General features: G+C 42.0%; 2 protein-coding genes across 2 annotated transcripts in view; one reads left to right on the top strand and one right to left on the bottom strand.

The window, feature by feature from the left end:
- LOC135113030 (uncharacterized) overlaps positions 1 to 2,279 on the top strand; it is a 12,360-nt gene extending 10,081 nt beyond the window's left edge. Inside the window, exons 5-6 of the mRNA XM_064027951.1 lie at positions 106 to 424; positions 1,024 to 2,279. Coding sequence (XP_063884021.1) covers positions 106 to 424; positions 1,024 to 1,109 — 405 coding nt within the window. The 3' untranslated portion in view covers positions 1,110 to 2,279. The remainder of the gene's footprint in view (positions 1 to 105; positions 425 to 1,023) is intronic.
- Positions 2,280 to 3,290: 1,011 nt separating this feature from the next.
- On the bottom strand, positions 3,291 to 14,917 carry LOC135113027 (putative lipid scramblase CLPTM1). Its single transcript, XM_064027946.1, has 11 exons — positions 14,763 to 14,917; positions 12,645 to 12,886; positions 11,844 to 12,114; positions 11,058 to 11,264; positions 9,393 to 9,538; positions 8,800 to 8,955; positions 7,611 to 7,774; positions 6,958 to 7,133; positions 6,270 to 6,513; positions 5,456 to 5,652; positions 3,291 to 4,071 (listed from the first exon to the last, which is right to left on the bottom strand). The coding sequence occupies exons 1-11, from the start codon at positions 14,787 to 14,789 to the stop codon at positions 3,889 to 3,891; spliced, it is 2,013 nt and encodes a 670-aa protein (XP_063884016.1). The 5' UTR covers positions 14,790 to 14,917; the 3' UTR covers positions 3,291 to 3,888.
- Positions 14,918 to 16,214: the final 1,297 nt, after the last annotated feature.

Genomic DNA, 16,214 nt, shown 5'->3' with positions numbered 1-16,214 from the left:
TCCACTACTCCACTTCATCACCACCATATCCTTCCTTCCCTCCATTCTTGTCTTGCACCTCTTCCAATCCTTCCCCATCACCTCACCACCACGTCATCACCACAGGCCGCGGAGGAGTATGTGTCGGGCCTGAACACCACTACAATATGGGGTGATGGTTTGCTAGAGACTCGTGCTGGCCTTCAACTAGTGCTGCAGCCTAACCACTTTGATCACCACGGCCAGCTGAGACTCCGCTGCGCCGCCTCCATCCCAGGTCTCTACCACAAGGTCCGTCAGCACAGCATAGGGGGTGGAGCGCCTCTCCTCGTGGTTCCCAGAGTGCTCGCCCCTTCTTCGTCGCCGGCAGTGTCTTCCATTGGTGGCGGTGGTGGTGGTGTGCCTGTCATGGAGTCGCGGGATAGCGCTGCAGCTCCTGGGTCTGGTGAGTGTGTGAGTGTGTGTGTATGTGTGTGTGTGTTGTATTTGCGTAAGGGGACAGATTGAGGCGTTTCCAGTATTTTTTTCTTTCTTATTGTCATTATTTTTAGTGATTCGTCATTCGTAACTCATCAAAATATATATAAAAGAAATATTATTCCCTTCATTCATTCATTCATTCGTTCATTCATTTTACCCTGGAACAAACAATGATGTACTTAAATTACACGACATATCCTCTGGTGAGAATGTAGACAAGGTGTAGCGCTTATTTACCTTATTTATAGTAACACTTACCTTGGGTGTACTAATTAAAACTTTACCTGTACGAGGGTGTAGGCTAATTAACACTTCAAATTTACCTGAATAAAAAGAGGCTGTAAATTTATTACTAACTTTACCTGTGGGGTGTAGCTCTAGGTAGATGTGTGTCTGTCTGTCTGTGTGTATGTGGGTGTAGTTGGTGTACCTTTAAGTTTTAAATTTGGGTGTAACGTAATATTTACCTGACAACATGAAGGTATAAGGCTACTAATATTACCTGTGAGTGTAGCGTAAGGTGTAGTTTTGGGTGTACAGGTGTAGATGTCTCTCTGTCTGCAGGTGGAAGTGGCTGCAGTAAACCTGTCCTGCCTGCTGTCCTGCTGTTGGCCCTGCTGACTCCACTGCTGAGCCTGCGAGCCAGCTGACTCACTCACCGCTGACCTGACTGAGAGAGAGAGAGAGAGAGAGAGAGAGAGAGAGAGAGAGAGAGAGAGTGTGTGTGTGTGTGTGTGTGTGTGTGTGTGTGTGTGTGTGTGTGTGTGTGTGTCTGTGTATTTGACCTTCATGTGCACCTCTTATGCAGTCATTCTGTGTGTACCAAATGCACCGAGAGCACTTACGTACACGTGTAAGTATACACACACACACACACACACCTCATTAGCTCTCGCTCCTTGTGTGTACTAATTGTTGTGTCTTTCTTTCTGTCTTGCTTTCTCTATTTTTTTAAGTCTTTTCCTTCTTTTTTTCACTTTCTTCAGTTCATTTTTTTTCCTTCTGTTCGTCTTCTCACATTATCTCTCTACTTCTTCTTTTTATCTATTTTTTTCTTCTGTTCGTCTTCTCACATTATCTCTTTACTTCTTCTTTTTATCTATTTTTTTCAGTCTTATATTCATTTTCTTCTTTTATTTGTATTATCCACGTATCCCACTCCTTTCTTCTTGGTTTGTCTATTTTACTTTGTTTACTGTATTTTTGCTCTTCTTTCTCTCTCTTAGTTGTTTTCAATCTCTTCATTCTCATTTTCTTCTTTTCCTTATTCCCTTTCTTTTATCTACGTATCTCTTCCTCCTCTTTAATTGCTTTGTGTGTTTTATTTTCTATTTTTGTACTTGTTTTTTTTTTCTTTACTTTTCACGTTTCTCTCACATTTTTTCTCATTTTCTTTCTGATTCTCTCTGTTTCTGCTTTAATTTCCTTTCTTTCTACTTCCTTTTACTTTCGATCCGTCTATATCTCTCGGAAAAGCGCAAACAAAACTACCTTTTCCTTTCTCTCCTCTCCTTCCCTCTTTTTCCTAGCAATCTCCTCTTCTTATGCACAATTATTATAATTTTTTTTTTATTCCAATCACATCACATTTCCCTGTCACCTTCGCTCACTCTTAGTAAATTAAGACGTGCACACTCGTCTAGTCACTCTGGTAATGATCAAACAATAGTGATAGTAGTAATGATAGTAGTTGTATAAAGATAGTCGTACTATGTTAAGTTAATCATAGCGGTGTTAAACGCAAGGCTATGAGAGAGAGAGAGAGAGAGAGAGAGAGAGAGAGAGAGAGAGAGAGAGAGAGAGAGAGAGAGAGAGAGAGAGAGTGTGTGTATTCTTACATGTGTACAAATTATTATTATTATTCTCATTCATTACTCTTTTTTTAATTATTATTGTTATCGATCTCTGCTGTGTATCATTATTGTTGTGGGATCTTATTAATTCTTTGTATCTCATAACAACAATAAAAAATATGTAACCCATTGGGATTGTAGTGTCTTGACTTTTAAATTTGTAATTATGGACTGGTAAGTTGGGAGGACAATTTGAGATTTTTTTTTCTTTGGATCATGTCAAGATTAGCGAACCCAGTAGTAGTAGTAGTAGAAGTAGTAGTAGTAGTAGCAGCAGTAGTAGTAGTCAGTGGTGGATTTACAATATTTACTTTAATGTATTACTTTGCATTTTCCCTACACACACACATTGCATCACTCCCTCACCTTTCTCTTTAAAATCATTTTATGCTGTAGAGAAATAAGTAGAACTTACTCAGCCAATGACCGTCTGTCTTAAGCCTCTCCAACTAACACTCACTATCATTTCATTTACCACTCTTTATTCCATACTCTGAGTTTTTCTCATAAGACTATTTTCAAAGGCCACAGAGATGATAAGGTAGGTTCTCATAGGTATTTATTACTGAGGCTGCAGAATACTTATAAAACTATCAGTAGAAAGCACTTGAAAATGCTATCAGTTCCCAACAGAGGCATTTCAAAGTATGTTTAGATGCTGTAAGGCCTTGATGTGGATGGATGTGGCCAGCTGTGCTATGCCTAAGCTCCTGGGGTAAAGTACAGTGGTCATTAAGGCTCCCTATCTACCAGTCTGATAGGGATAGAAGTGTAAATGGTGTGTGTATGAGTATGTGTGTGTGTGTCCTGGCAGCCTTATGAAGGGACTGTTGGCTTGTATAGATAGATAGATGCTGCCACAATCTCTGCAAAATACACACACAGGTTGTTTCTCTTCCTACTTAGTGCCTGTCATGAGTCACACAGTGAACCACTTAGCAGGAGGCTATGGGAAGGGGGATTAGTGAAACAGCAGGATATTGATGTTTTTTTGTATGTTTTTTTTTCTTAGTTTTTTCGTGTTAATGTGGCTATACACACGTCCTTTCCTTCCTTGAGTCCCGAGAGCTGGGGTTTGTTTGACGGCAACACTTCCGCACAGAAAAATACATTGCAAGGACGACCAAGACATTTGTTGATACATTTTACAATTGCAGTGAGGAATTTCTTTAAGGTCAGAAGGAAGGGATGACCTGGGCAGCAGAGGTCACCGGGCAGTACACACACACATACACACACACACAATATACATGCAGATGGGCAGGCACGCACAAACACACACACATACACACACACACAGACACCAGGTTACAGTGAAGATACATATTTGTGTGATATTACGTATGCACACACACACACACACACACACACACAATCACGAACACACACAAACAAACACACACACACACAAACAGACAAACCCCATCCATGATGAATACGAGGACAGAATACTGCAACAACAAAAAAAAAAAAAATCACGAAACACCAAAAATATGATAAAAACATAAATAACCACAACAATCAAATAATATTAAAAACTGCGTGAAGATCTCATATATACTCAATAAAACCCTTTTTAATCCTTCTTCTTCTCCTCTAAAGACTTCTCAGCCTCCTCTGCAGCAGCCGACCCATTGCCTACCGCTGCTGCTGTTCCCTGTGAGGCAACCTGCAGTTTCTTCTCTTTGGCTTTCGTCTCCATGTCTTGTGAGAAGCCAAACTCGTTCACTCTTGATGGGTCAACACGGTAGATGTAGCGCTGAGGAGGACAGGGAGGAGAGGAGGTAAGACAATAAGAGATGACAGGCATTGGAACAGCGAGATATGATAGGGAGAGATGATGGTAGGTGATAGAGTAGTAGGTTAATAAGGTGAGGGATGAGATGGTAGGAAGAGACAGTAGGAGATAGAGATGTGATACGGTGAAATGAGATGGGAGGGATGACAGTAGCAGACAGAGCAGTGAGATATGGTGAGGAGATGAGATGGCTGGAAGAGATAACAGTATGAGATAAAACACTGATGTATAGAGAAGAGATGAAAGACTACGAAGGACAAGTCAGTAGGTGAGACAGCAACGTGTGGTAAGGATGGAAAGCAAGATGAACACTGATGCAGGAATGAAGAGGTACAACATGTTAAAGTTGAAGTAAGCTTTCATCTCAAACCATCACTCAAGAAACACAACTAGGGATACAAGAAAACAAAGAATTCCTTGACTGCAAGATTGAACTAATGAAAGAAGACTTGAATAACTTATGGTGTTACAAGAGCTCCTTAACTTTTCACTTCACACCACTCAACGAACACAACTAGAGAGAGAGAGAGAGAGAGAGAGAGAGAGAGAGAGAGAGAGAGAGAGAGAGAGAGAGAGAGAGAGAGAGAGAGAGAGAGAGAGAGAGAGAGAGAGAGAGAGAGAGAGAGAGAGAGAGAGAGAGAGAGAGAGAGAGAGAGAGAGAGAGAGAGAGAGAGAGAGAGAGAGAGAGAGAGAGAGAGAGAGAGAGAGAGAGACTTGACTGAAAGGCTGAACAAGATAAAAAATAAATAAATAAATAAATAAATAATAATAATAAAAAAACCTTTACTGAAAGAAGCACAAGAGCAGCAAGATAACAAAAATTCCTCGACTAAAAGATTGAACTAATGAAGACTTTAGGAACCAAACACCAAACCATCACTCAGTAAACACAACAAGGGGAGCAAGACAACAAAAACTCAACTAAAAGACTAAACCAATGAAGACTTTAGGAAGCAAACACCACACCATCACTCAGTAAACACAACAAGGGGAGCAAGACAACAAAAACTCAACTAAAAGACTAAACCAATGAAGACTTTAGGAAGCAAACACCACACCATCACTCAGTAAACACAACAAGGGGAGCAAGACAACAAAAACTCAACTAAAAGACTAAACAAATGAAGACTTTAACTCTCACTGCAATACAAAACAGTTAAAAGCACCAGAAGCAATGCATGAAATCTTTATGAGCATCTACAACAAAGAAGGGGAATAAAAAGAATAGATCTTACAATTTCTACCCAGTTTAAAGATTGGAGGTTTATCAGGGTGATTAGTAATTAAGGAAAGGTATGCCAAAATGCAGTCAAAGGGTTAAGAAGCAAAATGAAGCATCACTCACCTGGTAGAGGAAAATGAAGAAGATGACGTCATCCCTGAGGCAGCCGAGGCGATACATGGTGGGCATCTTGATGACGAAGGCGAAGATGTCGTCGATGAAGGTGTTGAGAGCCTTGTAGGTGAGCATGCGCCATGGCAGGTGAGCTACAGACTTGAGCTTGTAGTTAATGAAGAGCTGTGGTGTCATCATGATGAAGCCTGCACAGGGAGGAGCAGTTAGTGTTCATCTGAGGCACTGGAGAAAGACATCAGCAAACAAAGGATAGTGTGTGTGTGAAGGAAAACATCACTGATCATATGAAAAGAAAAGTGCATCTGTGAAGTAAGACATCAGTGAATAAACAGACAAATGTAACTGTGAAAGAAGACATCAGTGAATGAACAGGAAGAAAATACATCTGTGACTGGACAAAATCTGGAATGCAAGACACAAGATCAATAAGAATTTGAGGAAAGAATCACAGATCAACACAGGGGCACATACCAGCACCTCATTTGACCTACCGGTAAGTGATTTATGTTGTCATAATAACAACAGAAGAAGGAAAAGAAGAACTTGGGAGGATTCACCATCATTTACAGCATATTATTTCACCTTTACCATACTGCATCAAGCTAAACACTCCCATACAGTTGGAGAAACATAACAAAACACATCAAAAGTAAGAAGGAATCCACAGAACATAGAGAGGAAGAGGAGAGCTAGAAAAGAATTATCACCACTGGTGGCTTATTATTTCACCTGTACTAAACTCTAACTAGGTCAAGACTTCCCAACACTTGGAGAAACACAACATAACACAAAAAAAACCCACCAAAAGTGAGGAGGAATCCATAGAGCATGGAGAGGACAAAGGAATACCATCCCTTGTGTTCATTGTAGACGAGAGAGTAGACACAGTAGCCGCCCAGCAGAGGGAACAGACACACAGACAGGTAACGGAAGGCCAGCTGGTCGTACTGCCTGGTGTTGGAGTGGACGTAGGTGCTCTTGTCTGTGAAACGCAGCCGGGGGAAGCCAAGGATGCGGTGCTCTCGGTCCAGGGACACGTCAGTCACCTGTGGGATGTCAGGTGTGTTTGAGATGTGTCAGACTGCCCAGTGTTTGCTTCAAAACAGATCCCTTGGTAAATGGAGGTTATCTATATCAGGTGGCAGACAGCCTAATACTGGTAAGAAGCATGCTTGTCTAAAAACAGAGAGTTCCCTGGTTCGAGTCCCTAGGTAAATGGAGGAGACGGTGGTGAGCAAGCTTGCCTCAAAATAGAGATAGCTGGTTTGAATCCCTTGATAAACGGAGACTACTTCTATCTGGTGGGTGGTGTTCAGCATACTTCCCTCAAAATACAGGTGTCCCAGTATGAATCCCTTGGTGAATGGAGACTATTTATACCTGTACATCTTTCTGTCTTCAAGTCCACCCAGCCAAGGATTAGTGAAGGCTGTAAATCTGTCACAACCCCTCACAGCCCCTCCCTCTGTCCCTGCACACTGGCCACTCACCTTGGTAATCTTCCACACCTCAATGCCAAGCCCCACAAAACATGACACCTTGATGACAAAGTTGGTCTCATTGTCCAGGACGTAGAGCAGCACAATGACCGACTGGAACACATTGAAGAACACAGACCTCACTGACAGCCCCTCCAGGCTCTCACGGTTGTTCCAGAACTGGATGTCTGGAACAGGGGAGTGATGGGTTAGAGTAGGGAGTGTGAGGCTGGAACAGGAAATGGGGTGTGAGGAGAGGGGCTGAAATTAAAAAGGTTATGTCAGGTAAGAATGGGGTGTAAGGAAAGGAGTTGGAATGGTACAAGGAGTGCCTGACAGGAATAGGGTGTGAAGAAAGAAGTTGAAATGGTACAGGAAGTGCTAAGTAGGAATGGGGTGTGAGGAAAGGAGTTGGAATGGAAAAGGGAATAATAGGTAGGAATGTGAGGAAAGGAGTTGGAATGGAACAAGGAATGCTAAACTGGAAAGGAGTTGAAATGGCACAGGTTATGCTAGGTAGGAATGGAGGTTGTAATGAAAAGGACTGGAATTGGAATACGAGTCTGACATGGGATGAACTGTACACAGGAATTAGATTAACACACACACACACACACACACACACACACACACACACACACACACACACACACACACACACACACCATTTTTGAAGGCAAGGAATTCAAACACTGAGTGGAGGAGGGAGACAAGGATGGTGAGGCCAAGGAGGTATGGTGAAGTCTCCAGGAAAGCCTCCTTGATTGTGTCCTGCTCCTCCTCATCCTCCTCCCCTCCCAGGCCCTCCAGTATAGCTGTGCCCGGCCACCTGCAGAAGGAAGGCAAGGTGAAGGTTAGTGCAGCTCAATTCCTGTAAGATAGACAACTACACATACAAGGAATGGGTCGGATGTAGAGAAGGTTCATAAACATCCTTTACAATTAAAAATTAAGGGCGTCTTTTCCTCTCCCATTAATATTTAAGAACCTCCATACTAAACTCTTTGTTGATGGTTCCACATTATATATATTAGGACCTGTACCTGCTTACCACACCTTCAGTACTGTGTGCCTGTTTGGTGCAACACACACCCTTTACATCTCTTACCATTAGTTACATACTCCTCAACATCCCTTACCATTAGTTACACAGAAAAAAAATAATAAATAAATAAATAAATAAATAAATAAATAAATGAATAAATAATAAAATAAATAAATAAATATATAAAATAAATAAATAAAGTAAAATAAGAATCACTACTAAAAGTAACTTTTTTGACCATACACTGCCACCATCTAAGGAAACACAGATACTAAGGCTTTTTGATCAGAATAAACTACAAATTGCTATATATATATGTAAAAAGACACTCATGACTACATAAATTTAGATAGACAAATCCACCATAATTATCCAACAAGAAATGAAACACATATACCTCAACACAACTTGACAATATGAGTCTTATATGAGTTCAAAAATACAGAATTCTGTTACTAATAATATTACAATGCTTTCTTCCATACATTCTTAAAAAAGAAAAAAAAAAAAAGAAAAAAGTATTATAACCTCAATGTATTAACATTGTGTTTAAACGTCTCATGTCTAAGGTTTGGTCATAGCTGCACCCTACTAAAAATGTGTCCCTTTTTTTTTCTCCATTGTATTATTGCAATATTGTTAAAAAACCTTGGCTTTATATGGGCTGGCTATATTAAAATTATATATTTATGTATTAATATTTGTTGAAACTATTGTAAGGTTATATAGGCATAATAAAGTGTTTCAAGTGTTTCTATCAGTAGCCAAGGGGTGAAAGTTTGGTGAGAATGAGTGTGGTCAATTCTAACCTGCTCTTCATGGCTTGTGCGGCATACAGCTGCCACTTGAAGAGAGAGAGTGGCTGGAAGGTGAGGGAGAGTTCCAAGTTGGTAGTGGAGCTGTTGATGGGCTGGTAGTCCTTCACCAAATTCCAGTAAGTGTTGAGGAAGGTAATGGGCTTGTACCTGCAAGTGATGGGAGGTGCTGACTGGCTGACAGGATAGCTGACAGAATGCTTCACCAACTGGCTGACTGGGCATCTCATTAATTGATTCACTTATTGCTTCATTAACTGGCTGACTGGTTAGCTAATTAAATGACTGAATGAAGAGTTAACTGGTTCATTGACAGGCTGGCTGATTAAATGGCTGACTGGTTAATTGAATAACTGAGATACACTGGCAGACTGGATAATAAGATAGCTAACTGATTAACTGACTGACTGACTGGATAACACATTCATACACTGACTAATCCACAGACAGCATTTAATCTCTTTCTCTCTCTCTGCACTGCTTAAGACACCTCCTCTCATTTAATCTTTCCTCAAACTGTACATCTCCACTTGAATATCATCACTTTCATTTCCCTCCTCCACACACACACATCCACACACACATACTTGTCCCCAGAAGCAGTGAACTCCACAAACTCATCAAGGGGCGGTGGTACAGCTCCTCTAGTCCACTGGGTGAAGTCATGTACCAGGTTGATGGTCAGGTTCGGGTGCCAGTGGGACAAGATCTCCTCCTTCAGTGTCTCTGCTTTCTGTAGGTGAGAGAGGGAGTGAGTGTAAGTGGAAGTGGTTGGTTAACTTCCTGTGGGGTGAAAGAGTGTAAATGGTTGACTAAAGGTGTTGTGGTGTGTTGTTTTGGTTATCCTTCTGTAGGGTGAGAAAGAGTGTTTTTTTTTTTTTTTTTATGTAGGAAGGACACCGGCCAAGGGCAACAAAAATCCAATTAAAAATATGCCCACTGAAATGCCAGTCCCATAAAAGGGTCAAAGCAGTGGTCAAAAATTGATGAATAAGTGTCTTGAAACCTCCCTCTTGAAGGAATTCAAGTCATAGGAAGGTGGAAATACAGAAGCAGGCAGGGAGTTCCAGAGTTTACCAGAGAAAGGGATGAATGATTGAGAATACTGGTTAACTCTTGCATTAGAGAGGTGGACAGAATAGGGGTGAGAGAAAGAAGAAAGTCTTGTGCAGCGAGGCTGCGGAAGGAGGGGAGGCATGCCGTTAGCAAGATCAGAAGAGCAGTTAGCATGAAAATAGCGGTAGAAGACAGCTAGATATGCGAGTATCATGAAATGTGTTAACTACTGATTAATAAATAGTGTTAACATTTCTGAACTGTTTGTGGCTTACCCCACTGTGAGAACCCCGGCCTTAACTCTCGGTTACCTGGATTTAAACCTTGTGGTGTTTGTTATATAAAGAATTAGTGCAGTTCCTGCGTAACCTCTGCCTTCCCTTAAAGGTAAGGAGGAGGGTTATGACAAAGTCATTGCGCACATAAACGCAGCATCCAGCTTTGGATAAAAAATGAGGATAGAGAAAGTAGGAGGGAACAGAAAAGGGGCTACTGTCAGTTGCCTCAGACACATGAGTTTCAGTGAGGAAAAGATGAGGTTTAGAAGAGGAGAGGTGGTGTTCTACAGATTGAAAATTAGATCTTAGACTGCGAATGTTGCAGAAGTTAATGAAGAAAAAGTTGAGGGGGGGTGTCAAGACACTTCGGGTCGTCGATAGAAAGGCAGTCCAACCTGGGGACATTTATGGTCCCCTCCCCAGATGGGGACTCTGAGGCTGGTGTAGGAGTTGCCATGATGATTTTAAAATTTTTGAGTGAAGGGTGTGTGTGTTATTAGGTGCTTGTAGTTTTGTGTGGAGGAAGAGAGTTGTCTTTAAAAGGCAGGCTGTGACTGCCCCCTTGTGTTGTGAGACACAAAGGGAAATGTTCAGTGAGGTCACAGCTGGGTTTAATGATAAGTTCACAGCACCCCCTGAACAGTGCTTTAGACCCCACTGGGAGTAATTATCGTTTCGGCAGGTGTCTACTGCCTCCTCCCAATTTGGTTAAGTGTGAGGGAAACACAAAACACAGTGGCAGGAAGTATGCAAAATTACAAATGACATTTTCCGATCAAAGACACAGGACAGTGATCGGTTTCAGCTTAAGAACACACCTTTCTTTCAATCTAATATGAATTTTATATCCAATGACTGTAATGTTCAAATAAAAGAATAAATAAAATAAAATGTTGTGTAATTAGGTTAGAGCATTACCAGTATTTCCTCCGCTGACCGAGACGTCTCCCCAGTGATGAGGTTTGCTGTCTTCTTGAAACGGCGCCTCTTGTATTTGTTGAGGCGCTGCGAGGAGTACAGGGTGTGGCGGCGGCTGTGGCGGCTGCTGCCAGCCGCTGGGTCGGGGGAGAAGCCGCTCCGCACAAAGTACACATGGATATACACCGACCCATTGTTGCGGAGTTTCTGTGAGTGTGGGAGGATGTGGTGAGAGGAGGTTAGGTTAGGCTTGTGTATTGTATATGGGATCATAGTGAGTTCTATTTGTTTATTCATCAATTCAGTTTTATTCATGCATCAGCCTACTGTTTATCCATTCTATTTGTGCCATCTTCTTCCCTCACAGATTATTGATTTATTCATGTCATCATCCCTGTTTTATTCATCATCATAATTGTTTTGTATAATGTGTTGTGGTATGTGCTGAAGCAAATCTTTGTTTCCTCTTTTCTGTCTCTCTAGAATACAAATCTATTGCATTGTTACTTCAAGCTTATAAAATGTGAAGTAACCACTCTCACTCTCTCTCTATCTCTCTCTGGTTCCTTGCAACTTCAACTTGTGAACAAAAAGGACATTTATTCTTTCTCCATTTTTCATCACTATCCACCAATCTATCTCCCCTGAAACACAATCATTCTCTCTCTCTCTCTGGTTCTTTGCACTCAAGTTACAAACACAGACACTAATTCTTTCCAGTTCTACCAACCTATCTCCCCAAAAACACACACCTAACCACCCAAACCTAACTCAACCTAAGCCCACCTCAGAGGCAGGGAAGGTCATAGAGTGGGTGAAGGTGCCATCTCCATTGGGTCCTCCTGTCCAGTCCCCATACACAAGATTCTCCTTCTTCCACACCAGAGCTGAGGAGTCGCTGAAGTCCCCAAACATCTCTGACTCAGACTTGTAAACATAGAGATCAAGGGAAGCACCATCTGTGAAGAGGTTGGTTGCTGGGATCTTGACAGCACCTGGTCCCCCTGTAACGTCCAAGGGTGCATCTCCAGGGGCTGTTGTGGGCTGTTGGGGCCGCCTGGGGGAGAGAGTGAGGGTGAGGGATGTGTGGGTGATGGGAGGAGGATCATGAGGAGGAGGTAAAAATTGAGTTATATGATAAAATAAGAGAGATATTTGAGATATTTCAAAGAAGGGTGAGTAGGTGAAAGTGAGGGTGTGTGAGGGGTGGGTGGAGGAGGAGGAGGAGGAGGAGGAGGAATAATTTGATGGAAGAGAGACATATTTCAATAATAAGATGAGGTGAAGGAGGTAGAGGAAGAAGAAAAGAAAATTGAAGAGGATGTGGATGAAGAAGAGCAAGAAAGAAAATCCATACATAAATACTCGTAAATACTGTTTAAATTTTTCATGAAAAACTATAAGTATTAGTAATAGTAAGAAGACAGTTGTGATAACAGTAGTAGTACCAGTAATAGAAGTAGTGGTAATAAAAAAAAAATTGGGAGATTACTGCTACACTAAATTACAAAACCAATTACTACTATAACACCACAACTATCACCACTAGTACTGGCAACACCACCACCACCAGCACCACCATCTCACCTGAAGAAGGAGGTGATAAAATAGATGATGATGGCCCTGATGACGAGGGACTTGGTAATGGCCAGGAAGGACTCCCCTGCTGTTGGCTGCCTCTCCTGCCCCTGCTGCTGCCCCTGCTGACCCTCCACCTGCCCTTCTGCTGCCTCCCCTGCTACTGCCACCTCTCCTCCTGCATTACCACTGTCCCTCACAGCAACGGCACCACCACCACCACCGCCGTCACCACCCCCATCACCACCACCCTGGTGATTTAAATTTTTAAGTTTAGTTTCAATATTCTGGTTTGCATTTTTGGTGTTGTGTAATCTTTCCTTTTTCTTTATTTACTAGTTGTTCAGAGGAGGAGATGCACATCAGGTAAAGGAGAGAAAAGGTTAGCATATTTTTAACTATATTTTCTTTTGTCCTGAAAGTTAAGCAATTGTAAGGTTAATTTCTTTAGTCTGATTATTACTCTTGTTTGTCTTTTATTTTTGCTGACTCTCATTTTATGCTTAAAGTTTGCATTATACCATTTTGTTGCTGTGATTGGTGTGTGTCTTTTAAAACCACATCCATAATACTGTTGAAAAGTTCAGTAAAGACTAAGGGGATGCCACATCACTCAAGTTATGTGTTCATCATACTGCTTTACTGCTGTCAAGGGTGCACACCTTTCAAAACCACACTAATACACACCACATTAATAAATCTGAAAAGACATCACAGCATTCAAACTGTTACTTCTTAATTTCTTGTAGTATATAGTATTTCTACAGGATGGGAAGAGAAAGGGGTCAGAGTACAGGCCAGATGGGTTGCTTCACCATAACAACAACTTCCACACACCTCCCAGAATTAATGAGGGAGCCAAGCTATGACACCAAGCCTAACACTCCTTATCTGGCCAAGCTGTAACATAAAAAGGTGATAGCACAGATAGTCAACAGATTAGATACACAGGCTGATTGATCCATTTCTACTGTCCCCTTTCATGGCTGCCCTCAGGGAGAATGCACCATAGAAAGCCATGATCTTATCTCCTTATTCATAATTATGGGGAGTTAATGCAAGATTTTTTGAGGAGATTATTGCCAAGTTTTACTGTTGTGCATCTCTTCCATGTGTTAGTGTGTCTGCCAGGAGGATTACTGTACAATGCAAGAGGGTATGACCTAAATTCTTCAATAAACAATAGTACGGTTATGGTTTACTTTTGAAAATTATTACAATATCATGAATCAAGACACTGAGTTTCATTACCGAAAAATTCATGTACTTTTATAGATTTAACTGTTGACAAAATTGGCAAACAGGCATTCCCTCTTCCCTGAGTCACCTCACATGATTCCCCCTCCCCCCCACCTGGATCACCTAGTCTCCCCTCAGGCCACTCAGGTCACACCTTTGTTAATCCCTCTGCCTGCGGCCCTTCTCTCAGCACACACACACACACACACACACACCACACACACACACACACACACTGGTGGTGGAACATTCCAGGCAGTTTCTGCATTCCCTGGCCCACCAGTAGCTCCTCCATTTGCTTGTACTGGCAGAAATCAAGAAAAACGAGAGTTATAATGAAATATAGATTTCCTAGTCTCATTTAATCTTAATCTAATTTTCTTTTCCTACAAATTATTTTCCTTTCTCCCCAGCTCCACGCTTGCTCCTGCCCCACATTGCTCAACACATGGAGTCTAATGCACGTAGGACACAAACGCCACGCACTCACCAAACTTCATTTCTGAGGTTTGGAACTAACAACTGAGGCTAAGAGATCGCGTGCAGGGAATAATAAATGTAAGAAGGCTAATAAAAACGCCAGAATTGACTAATTTGTGGGAAGAGTCTATTAAAAGACCACCTCTCTCCCTCTCCTTTCAAAGATCCTTGAATACTAAGATTTCACTCTCAAATTACGAAAAATTAGCACTCAGGCTGAGAAATTAGTTAATACAAGCGTCACATGGGGATAGTAACCATGACGGGGCTAGTCCGTCTCCCTCTCACTTCCTGCCCCAATACAGGCCTGCTCTCCTTCTTCCTCTCTCAGCCATTGAGGGCACAGCCAGCACACACACGCCTTAGTATTTTAAGTGACACAAGAGGACCAATTTTAGAGTATATTACCTTGGATTCTGTGTTATCTTGCGGCATCTTGGTCGTCTGCTCCTCTCCCTCTCCTGCTGCCTCTCTCTCTCTCTCTCTCTCGCTCGCTCACCTCACTTGATCTTGATCTTGATGGTACAGGTGGCACATGATCACTCCTGAGCCAGGCCTTTGGATCGGCAACTCCTGTAGAAGGGGAAAAAAAAAAAAAACTCGCCACGCCGCTCACTGTCCATGTGTGTCGTCAGCTGAGAACTTTTGGGGGCAGCTTCAAGATTGTTCTGAGTAGTGATGCAAGATGTGCAGTGGAGCAGCTTGGAGATAATACTTGTGTTGAGGTGATGCAGTTTGTTGGGGAAATACTTGTAATGCATCTTACACCATACGAACTCCCTGAAGTACGTGTCATGTATTCTGATATGCGTGTCATACAAGCATCTTTCTGAGATGCGTGTCATACAAGCATCTTTCTGAGATGCGTGTCATACAAGCATCTTTCTGAGATGCGTGTCATACAAGCATCTTTCTGAGATGCGTGTCATACAAGCATCTTTCTGAGATGCTTGTCATACAAGCATCTTTCTGATATGCGTGTCATACAAGCATCTTTCTGAGATGCGTGTCATACAAGCATCTTTCTGAGATGCGTGTCATACAAGCATCTTTCTGAGATGCGTGTCATACAAGCATCCTTCTGAGATGCTTGTCATACAAGCATCCTTCTGAGATGCGTGTCATACAAGCATCCTTCTGAGATGCGTGTCATACAAGCATCCTTCTGAGATGCGTGTCATACAAGCATCTTTCTGATATGCGTGTCATACAAGCATCTTTCTGAGATGCGTGTCATACAAGCATCCTTCTGAGATGCGTGTCATACAAGCATCTTTCTGAGATGCGTGTCATACAAGCATCCTTCTGAGATGCGTGTCATACAAGCATCCTTCTGATATGCGTGTCATACAAGCATCTTTCTGAGATGCGTGTCATACAAGCATCTTTCTGAGATGCGTGTCATACAAGCATCCTTCTGAGATGCGTGTCATACAAGCATCCTTCTGAGATGCGTGTCATACAAGCATCTTTCTGATATGCGTGTCATACAAGCATCTTTCTGAGATGCGTGTCATACAAGCATCCTTCTGAGATGCGTGTCATACAAGCATCTTTCTGAGATGCGTGTCATACAAGCATCCTTCTGAGATGCGTGTCATACAAGCATCCTTCTGAGATGCGTGTCATACAAGCATCCTTCTGAGATGCGTCATGCAGGCGTCCTTCTGTCATACTCGCTGTCATACTTGCTGTCATACCAGGCTGTCATACTCGCATCTCTCATATCACTCACTACACATATCAGTCATTCCCAGCTGTCACTCCCGCCTTGGTTACTCATCCTGACTGCTATAGCTCTGTGCATAAACAAAAAGGGTTGTTTCTTTGCTCAGTTCCTCTCTCATTTCTCGTTCTCTC

The sequence above is a fragment of the Scylla paramamosain genome, chromosome 25, assembly GCF_035594125.1.
Source record: "Scylla paramamosain isolate STU-SP2022 chromosome 25, ASM3559412v1, whole genome shotgun sequence".
NCBI classification, from domain to species: Eukaryota; Metazoa; Arthropoda; class Malacostraca; order Decapoda; family Portunidae; genus Scylla; species Scylla paramamosain.
This window is presented reverse-complemented; position numbering and strand designations above follow the sequence as displayed.

Bases quoted from the DNA above. Each gene is read 5' to 3' on its own strand.
- LOC135113027 (XM_064027946.1), bottom strand. From the start codon at position 14,789: ATGCCGCAAGATAACACAGAATCCAAG. The intron at 8,956-9,392 runs GTATGTGTGTGT...CATCACTTGCAG, and splicing joins TTCACTGCTTCTGGGGACAA to GTACAAGCCCATTACCTTCC. The intron at 7,134-7,610 runs GTGTGTGTGTGT...CCCCTGTTCCAG, and splicing joins ATTCCTTGCCTTCAAAAATG to ACATCCAGTTCTGGAACAAC.